This window comes from Armigeres subalbatus, chromosome 3 (genome assembly GCF_024139115.2).
Source record: "Armigeres subalbatus isolate Guangzhou_Male chromosome 3, GZ_Asu_2, whole genome shotgun sequence".
NCBI classification, from domain to species: domain Eukaryota; kingdom Metazoa; phylum Arthropoda; class Insecta; order Diptera; family Culicidae; genus Armigeres; species Armigeres subalbatus.
Window position 1 is genome coordinate 257,746,170 of NC_085141.1, and position 18,000 is coordinate 257,764,169.

The 18,000-nt window shown below is 38.6% G+C and overlaps 1 protein-coding gene across 1 annotated transcript in view; it reads left to right on the forward strand.

Annotated features, from left to right (window-relative positions):
• Positions 1 to 18,000, forward strand: part of LOC134223796 (uncharacterized) — a 47,678-nt gene that overhangs the window by 23,137 nt on the left and 6,541 nt on the right. Inside the window, exons 4-8 of the mRNA XM_062702994.1 lie at positions 9,365 to 9,516; positions 9,577 to 9,676; positions 9,834 to 10,172; positions 14,706 to 14,820; positions 14,889 to 15,007. Of these exons, the coding sequence (XP_062558978.1) occupies positions 9,365 to 9,516; positions 9,577 to 9,676; positions 9,834 to 10,172; positions 14,706 to 14,820; positions 14,889 to 15,007 (825 nt within the window). The remainder of the gene's footprint in view (positions 1 to 9,364; positions 9,517 to 9,576; positions 9,677 to 9,833; positions 10,173 to 14,705; positions 14,821 to 14,888; positions 15,008 to 18,000) is intronic.

Here is an 18,000-nt window from a genome sequence, read left to right on the forward strand (position 1 = left end):
GCGTATTATTCCTGCCAAACAAAAACGGAATCTTAATTCTGAACGAAAAGTACCTGCTTTTTCTGTTGGGCGGAACATTTGCGGGAGTTTACTTTTTGTGCGCATATACTCTGCATAGTCATAGTCTCAAGCATAGATGATGACCTTCTCGCTGCCCTGGCAATCATTAGAAGTATGCAACGATCCATTTAAATAATAGAATTATTACGGATTCTACACTCCTAAGGGAAAAAAACTGCTATTACAGTTTCCCCTCTAGCTCTATTCTCGCTTCACAGAGTACATTATCCAAGACATTATCTATAAATACTTCCCAATGTGGAAACGGTAATAGATCAACAAATGTGAAGTCAGTACCAAATTTTCAAAACGACTTATCTGCTTTTGTAAACAAAGATTCAAACGTCGATTTGACGAATCTGATAGCGCTCCCACGCAAATCAGCACCATCAACACGTAGATGAAGGCTTCGGCTACCTGTTGATGGTGTTGGTTTGCGTGGGAGTGCTATCAGATTCGTCAAATCGACGTTTGAATCTTTGTTTACAAAAGCAGATAAGTCGTTTTGAAAATTTGGTACTGAAGTGATAGTTAGGTGGAGTGAAGGTGAAAGTTAATGTGTCATGTGTCAGTCTGTGTCATGCCAAGTTCCAATTTTAAGAACGTCAGAAAATCTTCGTCTGGAAAAGTACAACCTGGTCCTGAAGCACCAGTAGGGAAGTGGCCTGGTTTTGGATAAATGCGGTGTCCAATTTAAAAATGACTGCGATCCACAGGCCAAGTAGGAATAGCACCAGCGCACTCAATTTGTTGAATAAGGAGGAGACTGCCCATCGAAAATAAGTTGCGATGGAATATTGTACACAGGATTTTGTTTTTACACGATTTTTTTACGCTCGTGTTATTGATCTTGCGACTTCAATTTACCTCCAAAATCTTCGCAACATGTTTAAAAAAAACAGCATAAATCAAAGAAAAATCATATGATAATTAATATGCGTTAAACATTTAGGATGAGTGGAAAATTGAAAAAATGTAAATCGTGTAAAAACAGAATCCAGTGTATTTTCAAACTTTGCATCAAATTAAATTTTTTCCGGTACAACTTGTTTTGCGAGAAAGGCAAAAACCAAAACAAAAACAAATTTATATTCACCACAAAATGACAGAATGAAAAAGGGTAGACCTGGGTTCAATGGGTTTTGTGGAGAAAAAAATAAAAGAGGAAACAGGGGCGAAAAAATCCAAAAATAGTTTTTGATTGTTTTTCAATAGTTCCAGGCGTCTAAAAATACTGGTTTCTTAGGAAAAGTGTCTCAGAAAAATGAAAAGAACCGATTAAGCAAATAATATTTTTTCACGGGAAAGGTCTATTAGCATTGAAAGAAGGATGGGAGAAAATCCCGTTCCCCGTCACGGCTAATTTGGTCAGTTCCATGTCACAAAGACTACAAGCCGTCATAGATACACAAGGGAATCCAACTAGTTATTAAATTCCATTCTACAACTCTTGTATCCATTTGAAAAGTGCGCCAAACCTAAGTAGACGAATACTTTTTGCGCCCATTGTTATGTTTTGTTACACTTGTTTTTGTTATTGTTTTGTTTTTCTAACCGATTTTTAATAATAAAGATGAATTGATTAATTTACTACACAATGTAATCGATAGATTTATTTTTTTAACTTACTAGACTCTATCTTTGACATTTTCTAGAAAACACACAGCTAGACGAATACTTTTTGGACTCACTGTATGTATCTTTGAAGATTGCACAACGTTTAATAAAATGCAACGTACACACCAGTCAAGCAGTTTGACGAAAACATTGACTCCGCCCCCAAGAAAACGCTTCGGTTGCTGCTTTGTTTGAACGTGCGAAGTTGTTCGAACAACCAAACGTACCAAACGAACGTACACACGGTCAAGCAGTTTGACCAACAATGACTCCACCTCTCGTTTATTCAAACATCCGTCAAGTTTTAGCAACAACGACACGAACAATCAATTTATTCGACTAACAATATCACACACGAACAATCGAAGCGCCAACTTGAGCACCAACCATCAAAAAATATATGGGGGTTTGTGCAACTTCACTACAAATGCTCAAACATGTTCGGCGAACCTTGACTCCACCCCAGACAACTCAAACCAAAATCAAACCGTTTTAATTTTTTCCAACCGAGCCGTCAACTGTCAAATGGTTGTTCGAACAACTTCACACACGTTCAAACAAAGCAGCAACCGAAGCGTTTTCTTGGGGGCGGAGTCAATGTTCGCCAAACTGCTTGACTGGTGTGTACGTTGCATTATAGCAACTGACAAAGCGCTGTCGTTGATGCTAGCAGATAGTGTAAGAAAACAAGCCATTTAGAAGCAATATTTCTGTTGACGGTTACTGTTATGGAACGTACACACGATCAAGCAGTTTGACCAACATTGACTCCACCTCTCGTGTATTCAAACATCCATAAAGTTTTACCAACAGCGACACGAACAATCAATTTATTCGACCAACAATATCACACACGAACGACCGAAGCACCAACTCGAGCACCAACCATCAAAAAATATATGGGGGTTTGTGCAACTTCACTACAAATGCTCAAACATGTTCGGCGAACCTTGACTCCACCCCCGACAACTCAAACCAAAATCAAACCGTTTTAATTTTTTCCAACCGAGCCGCCAACTGTCAAATGGTTGTTCGAACAACTTCACACACGTTCAAACAAAGCAGCAACCGAAGCGTTTTCTTGGGGGTGGAGTCAATGTTCGTCAAACTGCTTGACTGGTGTGTACGTTGCATTAAACGATTAGCAGCGGATGCTGCTGTATGCAGGTTGAGAAAATGTTGCCTAAAAACAATTTCAGCGAAGGATGGATGCATAAAAGTTTGCCAACAGAACATGCTGATAGATGTTTGAATAACAGTTGAAATAATGCTGAAAGTATAATATTTAAGCTTATGTGCTAAAAGCAGCATGTAGGACTCTTTCTAACGTTTATACAGCACGAAACTGAAAATAGCGTTAGTAAAACAACCTATGGGGTATGCGAAGAAGCACATCCATAATTTTCTTTGTTATTTATGACAGAGCAACAGCCATTGAATCAGGAGACCAGGAGTTCGAATCTAGATAGCAACAAAATTGATATTTCAGTTTTCACAAAAAAAAACAATAAATAAACTCCGAAATTGACTCTCCTCTCAAATAATATTTAATCAAATTGAATTCAGTGGCTGTATAAAACTTATTTAACAGATTCAAAAAATCTGAATAAGCGCCATTGTTGCGAATTAATATTACTTGAATGGTTTAGTAAAGATGCTGTATAGTAGTAGTTGTGCAGGCACGTCAAAAACAGCTGAATAGATTCGCCAGATTTGCTGGTGAAAGAATTGAATAGAAGTTCTTGGTTATATCACAGAGAAGTTATATGTATAGCACACATATTCAGCTTGAAGCCGTATAAACGAGTTGAAATAACATTCACATTGACATTAGTTGGGAAGCCTTCACCGTTAACATACGCTAGCTTAGAGCTCCCAGCTAGAAGGCGTTTTGCCTCATGAGTTTTCCGGCAGCGAAATATCACCACTTTTTTAAATGTGAATATTATATGAGATGATTGAGATTTTCTACAATTTTTAGATGGCGTCAGTTAGCTATATTGTTTGACTGCTGCATGAGGTGATTCGGCGAAGTTTATTTGTTTATTTGTTTACAACATCAACAGGCTCTGTGTGGTCCCAATGATGGTCTTAAAATATAAAGTACATTTAGAAATCACAATCAATAAAAAAAAGTCACAGTAGTTAAATTGCTTCCAGGTGTGTTAAAAAAAGACAAAAACCTCCAACGTAACGTATTACGCGATAAATGGAAGTCAAACAATGTTGCAACTCTGTTGAATACGCGTTGCAAGCCTTCGATTGCCCCATGTAGTCCGTAATTCGTCCTTTGCAGTGGTGGTCTAAGCATTCCGCTATTGCGGAGTGTCCTTGGTCGAACATTCAAATCTATCTGCTCCAGAATACCTTCGCAGTCGATTCGTCCCTGTAGTATATCGGCGATCGTTAGGAAGAAGACACTGGCAAATTTTTCAACGAATAGCCCACATAGCTCCGATGGGGTAGACTAGAGGCCTTGATAAGAGAAACGCGGATTGGCATAAGCCGCCAATCGAACCGTCAAAATACAGCAGCCAATCGAGCAAGAGACCTGTCAAGCAACCAAAACATCGGCTCAAATACTGAAAACGACTAAATTCGATTTAATGCCATTTATGAATGAACAAATTTTAATGCATTTTACATTTGTTATCAATAATATATGCAAATCAATGATAGGTTATGAAACGCAATTGCTTTGTTTATGGGATTTTATTGTCATGTGATGTGAACACATTAAATAGAGGTGTGTAAAAATTTACCTGGATAAACCATTTCTTCCTTTTCATGTGTTGTTCTTACATGAAGAAGTTTGGCTGCAGTGTTGGCAGAGCCATATTTTCTATCCGCGTTTCTCTTATCAAGGCCTCTAGGGTAGACGCTGTTTCACCGTTGTACTGCATTGAAGATGGCAGACCAGATTCTTTGCGCTGTTTGTTGATGTAACTCCAAAAAGATTTCGGCCGCTGCTTGGAGTTACGCTCAATACTGTGCTGGTAACGCAAAAAGTTCTGACGACTGACACGCTGGTATTCATGGTTGAGCCTCGCGTACTGATCTCGCAGTGGTAGTGTCCGATACTTGGTAAATTGCCTCAGAGCAGCTCTTTAACTGTCTTCAGTTTTCGTAATCCGCTTGTCTGCCAGGGAGGTCGCGAAATGTTATTCAGAATTCTCTTTGGAACGTGCCTATCGATGACGTACATTATGACATGTGAGAAGGCTCGAGCAGCTTCATTCACATGCCACGTTTTCCCAATCGATACTCGATAATACATCTGTAATACTTAAGTGATCGGCTTTCTTAAAAACGTATGACACGGGCGCAGTTGGTTCGATGAAGTCATGTACATGACTGTATTCGATGCTGATAAGTAGTGGAGGGTGATGAGCAGCATTTTTGACCAGTGCGCAAGGTGCTGGCAAGATGAGCGGTGCATTGTCCTGTCTGCTTACAAAGCATAGGTCCAAAGTGCGACCGTTTTCATTCACAATGCCGTTAATTTGGCTAATAGTTGCTAAGCTGTAGTTATCCAAATGGCTGACAGCGCCAGCATGCAAGATCGAATGTTCTGGAATGGGGTAAAGGAAACCGCTGTGGGACTGCTTCCAAGAGACACCAGTCAGGTTGAAATCGCCCAAGACAAGACTGCCATTCGTCAGTCGGAGTGGTGAAAATACCTATAAGAATTGTTACAGCTAAGCCATTAAAGCAGTCTTTGCTCAGCTAGGGCTAGGCTAGGCCCTCCTTCCCCTACTATATTTGGTTTTACGTACTGTCGTTCGGGGTGATATTGGGCCTATGGGGGTAAGATTGTTTGTTTCCACTCCTAATATCTCAGGAACTGTTACGAATTTTGATGAAAACTTCAAACGGTTCTAAATTATATTAAAATATACGTCTAGGAACATCACAGAACAAATTCCAAGAACTATTTGTGCTCGTATGCTTGAAATTTGAATGTAAAACTATTGATCGAATGAACCCGTATTAAAATAGTGTCAGTAATGCCCCACAAATCTATTGGCAATTAAAAGTTCGAAAGGTTCGAAAAATTTCAAAACTAGAATCGAAATTTATGCTTTCTTATCACTTCAATTGTAAGAATCAAAGCAGGGTTTTCATTATACAACATTCTTTTCCATTTCAAACACAAGAAACGGTGCATAGAACGCCTCAATCATCAATTTATCGAATGATGATCCTTTGTTTTTAACCTCACTTTTATCTGCCAATTACATAACTAGTTTTTAGATCGATGGATACCTGGTTATCATGTTACGATAATCTGTTATTGTTTTATCGAGTTTTATAGATATTTTATACAGCCAATATAGCGGTTCTGGTTTTTCGTAGCAACGAGCAATGCACGCTGAAAAGGGGTGAGATTGGGTGAACCGAATAATGTGCGCTTTGGTTGATTTGCCGTACATAGTTGGTAAGAGCCGTAATGTAGGCAATTATTTTCAAGTGTATCACACTAAGCCAAACCCAACGATTGAATCGAGGCATCGTCACCACTGAACTTTATTTTATTTGGCCCAATGTCACCCCCTGTGAGGGGTGAGAATGGGCCAATTTTGGACAACATTATATAACTTTGAAGAATTTTCCCTCATTTATTATTTTTTCCCCACACAGTGGTAAATTTATTATTCAAGCTTGTACCAAACTAATTAAAACTTGATTCCAATGTTAACTACTAGAGCATTGTAACATTTACTTGAAACATTAAAAGTTAGTACTTTAGTACTTGGACGAGGGCTTTCAAGTGTATCTATCAGCTGAGGATGTTACAACGAATGTACGACTTGATTAAAGTAAGATTACACCTTTGTTTTGCTTTGATCGTTTCGTACGGAATGAACTTAACACCAATATTCGTTTTATTACCCTCAACTGATAGATACATTTAAAAGCTTTCGATCCAGTGCTATTTTGTATGGTCAAAGTTCATTTTTATTGTGTGAGAAGCGGGTTAGGTAAGGAAACGACAAACGTGCTGAGCACCACTGGCCTAGACCGGCACCGGGAATCAAACCCAGCCACCCTCAGCATGGTCTTGCTTTGTAGCCGCGCGTCTTACCGCACGGCTAAGGAGGGCCCAGTCATTGGATGGAAATGTCCGTTGTGATAAGAGGACTATCACAAGCCTCGGATAACCTGGAATAAGTTTTCCACGAGTCGAGTTCACTTTGATTTCATGAGTTCGTTATAGTATCACGTTGAAAATGTAAGCCAGCAGTGTGTATTGCCTAGTGTCATACAACGTAGATTGACATAAAAATGAATTTCTGTCTGTCTGAACCTTATAGACTCCGAAACTACTGAACCAGAGGTTTTGCAGAGGTTTTTGGGGCCGGGGAAGGTTCTTAAAATGATTTGATACCCCTCCCCGCTTTGGAAAAGGGGGCTCCCATACAAATGAAACACCAATATCTTCATAACTCGAGAATTAATCAAGCAAATGGAACCAAATCTGACATGTGGAGGTTTTGGAAGCGAAGATATGTTTCTGTGGTAGTTCGAAACTCCTCCCCCTTCTGGAAAGAGGGGCTCCCATACAGATGAAACAGACATTTCTGCATAACTCGAGATCTAATCAGAGAATAAATCAAATTTAGGCGAAACGAAGTTTGTCGAGTCTGCTAGTGTGTGTGTGTGTGCTTCATCCTCTATCCCTCACCCAGCCGGGGGTGTTGAACAAGTAGTACTACGAATAATTTGATCAGATCTCATGCTCCGTTATGGTGCCCTTTTTGTTACGAAGACTAGTACTACAAAAAGGAATCACTTCTGAAGCAAGGAAGGTTTCTTCAGAAGTGTAGGGAATGGGATGTACTAGTTGATCATAACAGGTGCAGCAAGACTTCACAAGGACGCCCTTATTCGTACTAACTACTCAGGGAGTAGAAGGCCGAGAAGAGCCACCGTTGCTAACTAAAGCTTGAACCGGATACCTGGGACTCCCACAATATCCGCGGCAATAGCAGCAAACGATGCCCTGTACGTATTTAGTGTTTATTTTTTTATTCATATATTGGTGAAGCGATCAGAGAAGAAAGAGTAAAGAATTGGAACGTGCTCACCAATTTAGTTCATCCATAGTTCATCCATCTTTGCTTCCTTTTAATCTTTGGCCCAGCTGAGGCTGATTTGGGTGCTGCGAAAGTTCTCGTGGGGTTAGTGCCTTTTGAAGTTCTGGTTCGTTCAGAAGAAACACTCCTACAAAATCTCCACCCTTGTTCCGGTTTCGATGCCACTGCCACCGTCGCAATTATTTCTTCTATTGATGGTGGCAGAAATAGTATCCTCTTCTCCGCTACAGACGGCATGCCTAGAGCTGGTTCACTGTACTGTGTGTGTCACTGTACTCATGTTTCCTAATTTATCACTAAGACATGTTTTCTGTAACTATTAAAAAAAAGTTTTTTTTTTCGCACTTTTCGAGAACTATCAGCCGAATTTCGGCTTTTCACTCAATGATACGGATACGTCACACAGGAAAAATACAGCAGCTCACGCGCACAGCCTACTCCAAGTTTGTTGGGTCTGCTAGTATCGTGAATAAATAAAAACAAAATTAATTGTAGAATTTAAAGGTGACCCATTTTGCGTGGCTGTTTGCTCCATCTTACCCCGGCTGTTTTTGATTGTCAGAAAAATGGTCTTTTACTTTAATGACTCGAAATGAAATAGAAAGCGGCTCGAATGGAAAGTGGTTACCTCCAATATATTTTCCAAATCAATATCTTCCACATAACGTACATATTCACATATGAGTTTTCATAACATTGTAAATTAACGTCCAAGTCGGGTGGTTTAATCCACGGAAATAGGCAATTACCTTTGATTGAACTGAACTTGAGTTGCGTGCTCTTGCCTACGCAATGCGGTCGGGTCTGAGCTTGACGACCGACTGGCAAATAGCTTACACAACCTCACTTGATCAGTACCGTTGCTGATGAAGAATGTGTATAGCCGCCAGACATTCTAAATACTCACGCTCCTCTAATGTGGACGGTGTACAATACACATCTGGAAGTATTGGCTTGATAAATAGATTGCGAGTGATTTGACTATGCGTCCAATTTGGGAATCTCGAGCTCGTTCAGTAGCCGCTAGGTTGCGAAGGCCGACGGAGGTCCTTCGTAGCTTAGTTGGTTAAAGCACCAGTCTAGCGTACTGTAGGGTCATGGGTTCGAGTCCCATCGAAGGGAAAGTGGTTACCTCCAATACATTTTCCAAATCAATATCTTCCACATAACGTACATATTCACATATGAGTTTTCATAACATTGTAAATTAACGTCCAAGTCGGGTGGTTTAATCCCCGGAAATAGGCAAATACCTTTGATTGAACCGGCTTTTTTTGTTATTTTATTTGCTTGGCATACAGATTACTATTTTTATAAACCCATGTTGAAAAGTTAAAGTAAAATGTTTTTGTTCTGATGCATTGAGGGTTCGCCTTAGTGGACTCGTTTTGCCCCATCCAACCTTACTAGATGTAATCTTGTTCATCTTCCTTTACCTCGTATTTTTTACTTGAAATCTTATTTTTGGACGAGAACATACAAAATTTATATTTATATAGGTATTAAAAAATAATAATATCTAGATTTGTCAAAAAATATTACATAAGCAGTTTTTTGAACAAACGATTCAATTGTTATCTTTGTTTCAGTCCATCCGTTCGATACTCATCAAAGAACCTAAATTTCGCCCAATTCTAAGTTATCTGGACAAAGGGTCAGTCCCAGATGCTACCGGATTGCGTTTCATGAATCGTCTTGTGGTAAATCATTTCTTCGAGGAGCGAATATTGGAGGAATCTAGGTGAGAAATAGAGACATGAAGCACAGTTTTCATGTTTTGCTTAATTAAATTCTGTTTTAGCTACCCTAAAAAGCACGAAAAACAAGCATTGGCTTTGAAAATACTTGAAGCTTATCCGCAACTCGAAAGAACACGTATTACTCCGGATGCTCCAAAAGAGGTTAGTATGATTATTTTAATGGCACCTACTAGATAGTAGCTACTATAATACATCTTCAAACTACAAATCTAGTATTTTGTTTCACTTCTACTATTAGAGTACCGGACTTTTGTTTTCATTTCATATATTATAGCCAACTTCTGAATTTTTGTTTTAGTCGTTCTTTTTCTGGAAAAATGGTGGCAAGGAAAAGGGACCGCATACGGGTCTGATAGAAACTCGAACGGCCAATATGCGCAAAGAAGTGCCTCCGGAACATCGACGCTATCAAAGAAAAGAAAGGGGACCGATCAATTATATTCTACCGGACAGTATTCGTGAGCATGCATCGAAAGTAGCTCGATTGTCTCCGTTGCCCCCCAATGAACAAACCATCACCAATGCCATGTCTGAATGTATCGATCTCCACTCATGTATTCTTCAGCAGGGCGACTCGGAGCAAACTGAAACATTGATATCGACATTCCCACATTTGTTGTCTTATGATGGTAAAATGGTAGGTTGCAAATTCTAATCAATTTAGGGGAAAGTAGGTAAAGACGGACACCTTTAAATAAACTTTGAATATCAATCGATATATAAATGCAGTGATCATGAACTATGTGCAAGCCTTATTTTACGTTCATATTTTATCAGAGTATGCATTAATACTATGAAGTTTTCATCAAATTTGATGTTATTTTCATCAATCAAAAACATTGTTCTTGTCATGCATTTTTGACATGCTCGGGAAAGACGGACACCTGATATGGGTAAGATGGACACTATGAAGGGAAAAAATGGACAGTTGCTGAAAAGAATGGAAGTTAAAGAAGCTGACTACGTTTTAACAGTATGTATTGTACTCCATTTGCTGGTACATAAATAGAAAGGTTTTTATATTTCAAAAATATTGTTTATTGGCATAAACTTAACATAAAACCAATTCAAAGGTTGAACAATCGTCATTAAATTCATTGACAAAATCAATTTATATGCCATATAAAAGCATAAAAACATGTGTGAAACTCAGGAACAGTTCCGGCAAACTGTTGTAACGATGTTAAGGCATTCCGTGTGGAACCAAGAAAAGCATTCCAAACAGATAGTCCATCCTGTACCTGCGTCTGAATCCGAAAATTGGCAACCACATGTATCACACAGGCTAGCTTTTGATGGGTCTTCTTCGAAGACCGCTTTCGTTCCTTTTTTATGGCTTGGATATCTTTTGAAGCTTTTGCCTTCTTCAAGGTACCGGCGTACTGATCGGAGGTTATGTCGGCTGCTTTCTCAGTTCAACGTTTTCGTTTGCTGGTTTTGGGGCTACCATCTTAGGCAACGGAAGAATTACTACTGGTGATACTTGGAACGCTGGTTTGACAGTTGAATCCTTCTCATTTTCAGAGTTGCAGGTATCTAAGATATCTTCAGGGGAAACTTGAACTTCTTTATCTTCGAAGTGGATTGGTGTAGTAACAGCATCTACTTGAACTTGCTGAGGCAGTTCATCTATGTAAGCACCAGCAGGTTGATCGGTTACCTCAGATGGAGCACAAGCATTGTCGTCGTAGATATTACGATTGCAAGGCCAGATTCCTGTTTTATTGAACCCATTTACAGCTACGCTCATGGTGGCTGCCTTGATGAATGCAGGCTTTATCAACTCTGCAATGTCGTACTGACCGACGACTCTCCCGGGGTTCTGTTGCAGGAACCGTTCCACTTCAGATGCGTAGTATGACTTGAAAGGTGCCATAAAGGACACGTCCAGCGGTTGCATCTTGTTACTGCAATGCGGTGGTAAAACCAGAACGGTGACGAAATTAGCTCTGGCCTTCTCAGTAAATGCTAAGTTCTTCGTGTGGGAAGAATGTCCGTCTATAATGAGCAAGGCCGGTTTATCATCAGATGGCTGCACGTGTTCCAAGAAATGATCAAACCAGTCATTGAAGATGTCCACAGTCATATAACCCGAAGAATTGCATTCCACACGGTGCACCTTTTTTCAATGCATCGTGCATTCGCATACGAGCAAAAAAAAAAAAGAAACGGGGGAAGGTGTTGCCCTGCTGCTGACATGCACATTACTGCCGTTGTTGTTTCCCCACGTTCAGCGGACGTAATTCCACCGACCTGCTTCTTACCTTTTAAAGCTGCAATCTTCCGTTTCTTAGGTGGGACCTGTGAAGAATAGGTAAACTAATAGTTTGTTTTTCACAAAATACAAAATGCAGGTAAAAACGCACAGTACAGACGCCTGTCTCATCTGCGTTGAAAATTCGATCCGCCGTGAATTTAGGGTTTGTGAGCGCCACTTCCAACAAATCGTAGAATGCAAAAACTGAGACCTTATTGAAACCTCTGGCACGGGCAGCTACAGCTTCAGGCTTCCGGAAGGACAACTTAGGATTTCGCTTGAGGAAGTTGCTCAACCATGCGACACCAGCAAGTTTGGTGGACTTGTTGAATGGGTGCTGCAAACCATTTTTTTCCGCCAAGTCAAAAGCCAGCTTTCGAACATCGATCATCGAAATCCCATAGAACCTCTTTTCTAAATCTAAAAGGTGTCGCACCAGTTCTTCTTCTTGTTGTTGATTGAACACAGAAGCAAGAGGTCCAAGTCGTGGCAAGAGATTGGGTTTTGTGAGGTGCCTCATAAGCGTCGTTCGAGGAACAGCATAATTTATGGCTGCTGATTTCACTGGTGTCCCATTCCTCACAGATTTCAATGCCTGTTCCACATAGGCGTAACTAGAGTCTCGGTCTAGGGGGGGCCATGGCACCAGCTGATGGGATGTAATTTTCAAAGGCGATTTAAAGCACTGTGCGCATGGATTGCAGTAGAAATTGTTTGACTAAGTTTATCGCTCATTCGTCCAAGAACTAACATAAAAAAATCGCGAATAATACAATTGATTTCCAATGATGCTGTGATTGCTTCAAAACGATGTGTCTGTGTCAACTTGTATTCTCCATGTTACTAAATGTGGATAAGTGTGTAATCTAAGATTCTATAAATGAATTCGATATGAGTATATTTCTGAAAGTTTTCAAGCATTTCCATGATTGCTTAATGCATAAAGATTTCGATTTTTTTGAAACTTGAAATTTTTGAAACTCTTTAGATGTGGAATAAATTCCACGAAATTTTGTCATAATCAATATAAGTATTCATGCAATTCCAAAATGTATGCTATGTGCTGAAATAGTTAAGTACCGATGAACACAAATTTGGAATCCTAAAGTGTTTTTTATGAGTCATAAATTCCATGAGTCATGAAATTATGAGTCATAAATCAAATTCCAGAATAACATAGGGTTTTTGTAGTTACTGACGTTAGGAAGAGGCTTTATTATGGTTTTCTGAATAGGTAAGAGATTTCTCTGCAAAAATCAAAGAGACTTGAGAAGCAACCAAATCGATCTGAATTGTGCTGCAAAAGAAATGTTTTCTGATACGAACTGGTTTCTAAATCTATTTTTTTTTATCCTACAAAACAAATTCTAACTTAAGCAGGCACAAAAGAGTTTTCCGATGATCCTTATGAAATCGCCAAAAAATTAAATGGAACAAGATCTTTTGAGGATTATAAAAATATTTCTTTAATGCAATCTCTGTTGTGAGTGCGAAGGTTGCCATGGGTTGCCTATGTTTTGTCCTAATACTTTCAATGGAATGCGTTGTTGATTTTTCTGTCATTGTAACAAAGATTCTTTAGTTTTATAATTTTATATCTTTCTGTGCCAGAATTATATAGCGAGAGCAAAAAGCTCCATAGGAATTTGATCAACTGTTTTGCGGCATACCTTGCGATTAACTCGAAGATTTTCGAAAGAATGGTCGTTCGAAATTTCATTGACCGGATTTGTGTACATGTGCTTATTTTGATGTAGTTGCTTCAGTCTTTTTTGAAGCGGATGGTAGTTTAATAGAACAGAAATATTTATATCTTAATACATTTATATTTTTATGTTTCTGCGACCAGGATACTAGTCAAACAAATGCAGAACAAATTTATTATTTTAAGCTAGCAACTGAATTAGAAGCGGCATTGATTTTAGCTTAAAAATCGAGAAAATGTTCCCGGGGGTCCAACTTAAATATTTCGATGCTTTGCTGAACAAATGGCCATAGATGTGGTAACGCAACAAAAAATATGTTTATAGAATTCATAATCAAAATTAAGAAATATGTAGGAAATATGTAAATGAAATAAAAACCGACTAAGTTTGAATTACTTTTCAAAATTTTCTGGGGGGGGCCACAAGTAGGTCTGGAGGGGGCCAGGCCCCCCCCCCGCCCCCCCCTTATTTACGCCAATGCTGTTCCATCTGCACAGAGGTCCATGACTTCCGGTTGCTTTTGCGAACGTAATTTGTTGTCATCTGTGAACAAAAAATCGATTACATAAGTAAAACGAATTGAACACTTCTGTGTCTGTCTTTCCTTACGACAGAATGTCCGTCTTTCCCACTTTGGTGCTTGATATTTAAACCACCAGAATACAAAAATTTTAATACCGTTCTTCTATCAGGCTTCTGCTTGGTAATCAACACAACTCGTTTGCGTAGGAAATCTGCCGGAAATAAAAACACTGCAAAATGTAGAGCTTAATATCCGTAATAGCCAAATTACATCCACTAGCATGCGCACGAAGAAAACTTTTGTTTTGTTGACATATTTGACAGATTGCGTTTGTGATGTCAACAGTGGTTCTCAAATGTTTTGTTACACGTTCAAATTTGATGCTACATTGTTGAAATATTTCAAAATAACTTTATCCTTTAAATATGAAAAATGCCCATCTTTACCACTGTGTCCGTCTTCACCTACTTTCCCCTATACAATGATTGATAACTGCATGTGCACAAAGTATGGAAGATTCATTTTGACAAAGCTATAACTCAGCAAGACTTGAACCCGTTAAAAGAGTAATTTGCCAAATAAGCTATAAAGTATTTTTGTCGACTTTCGTTGCTTAATTTTGCAGTCACATAATAGTAGTGGCTACCTCCATCTAACTATACTTTATTGCTTCATTACATTTAGGTTCAACAAGCGTTCAAGTTACTGCACACATATTATGATGCATCGTCTAGAACGGACAGATTTCTGCTTTTGGGATTGCTACTGGATTCAAAGACCTTCAATAATATTGAAAATAGTATGATCTGATTATTATCATACAAAAAGATTTCTCGTCCAATAAATAATTATGTTGATTTATTGCAGAGTACATCAGAGGCACACTTCGGATTATGAAAAAGTTGATCATGATTGGGAAAAAAGAAGAAGGAGAAGAGATGTCGACCGACGAAGCCGAAGCCTCACCGCTCATAAGATGGATTAAGGTTGTATAATAGGATGACATTTTTTCTGGAAAAGTATCGTACTCCGTTTAAAATAGGCTGATATGCATTACACACTTGGTCCTAAGTTTGGGATCATGATACATTTGTTGCGGGTGCGAAACTTTTTGATCGCAGTTTTTTTCTGGAGTCCGTAGTAGGTTCGACCTCCACAGATACACCTTCGTATTCCACCTAAAATTATTATCAGCCGCTCACTGGCCGAGATAAACTGTGAGGCGATAGAACACGTGACCATAGGGCATCATTTTTTCTTGGATGCGCATGCGAAACAAGCGATGAAAGAGAACCAATGACAAAGCTTTGTTTTTGTTGGAGATAATAATGGCAAAAATCCGAAAAATTTGTCACCAACAAAATAGAAGCCAATTTTGTTGCTGATTTTTCATCCCGTTATTTTTCATTATCTCTTCAGCAATTTTTGGTTTTATGCTACATAGATTCTGTTTTCATGGAAAAATCAGAACATGCAAGACAAATTATTCATGTCAAATTGCGTTTGGGTTCTGATAAAGGCTTGTTGCGAAGCGCGTTTGTCTGTAACAAACTCTGTTGTTAGGCGTTGCTCGAATATTGATTCCCTGCACGTGACCCACTAAAATGAAAATTCTCTGTGAAAGTTCAGAATAGGGTAAGACGGTATAATATGCCCCCCCCTAAGGCAACTCCTTGATAACTTTTTACATTTCAACGCAATTTATGCAAACTTTGTGTTATTTGGTAGTGCAGGAAGTCACAAATGCATTGCCCGTGAGCAGTCACATAAAAATATTACAGATAACACGTAATAAAGCTTTTTTGAAAAGTCGTGAAAAAATTAAATTTAAAAAGTGCCTGGGCAATACGCCCCACCTCAACCAAAATCATTTAATAGCCCTTCATTAGTATTTTATCAATCCCATAATAAAAAGGCTACAAATCCTTAGGCGCTTGACATTAAAAAACCAACATAGCTCCATCCAAGCAGGTATGAATTACATTTCAATATTTTCCATACAATTTGGAAGCAACTGCTGCATGCTCGCTGCGCTTGTGTCCAGTTGGTAAGGGCATATCGTCCTGCCTACACTGGGGCGTTTTGGCCAGTGAAACATGTTTTCGAAAATCGTTACATTTTTGAAGATGGAAGCAATTTTACCGTGGACCCCCGGTAATATGACCGCTTTTAATCTGAACACTTTTTAATTTGAACCCCATTCGTTTGAACATCGTTCAAATTAAAAATGGTTCAAACGTCATTTAACACGTGGAATCGAGAAAAGAAAAATGGAACATCGTGAAACGGAATGCAGAATCAAAACAAACCAGCCAAGAGAGCAGCCAGAAACCAGTTTTTCTGACGCAAATAGAGTAACCAGAAGTTCAAATTAAAAATGAACCCCGTTAATTTGAATGAGGTACCGTTCAAATTATCGGGGGTCCACGGTATATCATATTAACCACTGAGAAAAGTAATTTTGTTGCCCAACTGAGTGTTCCAGTGCAAGTTTTGCGGACAGTATGCCAGAGTCGCTTCAGAATGTTCAGCAAACGAACATTAAAAGTTACATCAAAACTGTTACTTTTTGTATTTTGCAAATATTTTCATTAAGTAATACAAAAATATTCCCATATTCACATAGGATGATGGTTTTACAAATATTTATAAGTACCAACTGAATTTGACCCTTAGTTAGTTATAGTTTTCTAGAAATTAAAGGGGGGCGTTTTGGCCAGGTGGGGCGCATTATACCGTCTTACCCTATATTGTATACGCCAAAATTGTTCTGAAAAATTAAACTGATAATCCGCCAATTTTCAAAGTGAGTTGGATGAAAACTACCCGATTAAGGTTTGAAATCAAATTGAACTCAAAATTTGCTGTCATGATGTCAGTTATTTGATTACTCCAGTTGATATCGTTTTGTATGGATTAACGGTTAACACAGCAGAAATGAGAGTATATTTTTACACTGTGAAATCATACTGAAAACGAATTTTGCTATCAATGAAATCCATGAAACTTAATTTGATATCAAAATGAGTATTCAATTAGATTATTTTTATAAGCATTCATAACAACAACAGCGCATTTTGTTTGCAGATTGCATTAGATTTTCGTTTTAGATGATCGACAGCATAATTTGATGTGAAGCTGCTATCATTAAGATAACTGAGGAATGCATATTGAAAACATGTTGCGATATCAATTTGTATGAACTAACAATTGACATAAAATTTTGTTTTCAATATAACTTCAACAGCAGAGCTTAATATCAATTTGCTCTCATTTTATTAACCGACTTTGCTCGGGTAAGGTGCGAACCGGCGAGTTTATTGTTATTTATTTGCTTCCCAACCATTCTTATCAAAAGCGATTGGACTGGGACAAAAGAAGAAATTAAAATTAAACAAATTTTGTTCTGGTTTAACTTTTGGTGATACACCCAATATTCTTTTTACACGTTTGGTATTCTTTAATTCCCCGGTTAACCTGATTTTCCACAGCTTTTGAAATACCACCTGAATTTTTTTTTAATTTTTTGTGAATTTTTTCATGGGATTAAAGCCCCAAACGCAATACAACGGAACGGCGACGGAAACGGAAAATTTGACAGTTAGCCCATATATTTTCTGTCAAATTTGCCGTTTCCGTCGCCGTTCCGTTGTATTGCGTTTGGGGCTTAACGCTTAAGGTCGTAATTAACTAAAACCCACCCGTGTAAAAAAAGAACCGGGTGTAGATGACGAAAGATGATCTGGGATAACACTTTATACTAGGCGGCAGGCATTTAAAATAGTGATCGCTCGGAAGTTCTGACACTCCTGCTTGTCGCCTTTTTTGTAGACGGAACATATAAGCATGCTCCCATCCCTATTAATATCAATCTCAGCTCGCGGCATGAACTTTTTGAGGAATGCGTTGAGCTTCTGATAAAACTTATGTGTTTGTGGAGAACGGAACAGCTGTTCCAGTTTCTTTCATTTCGCATCTT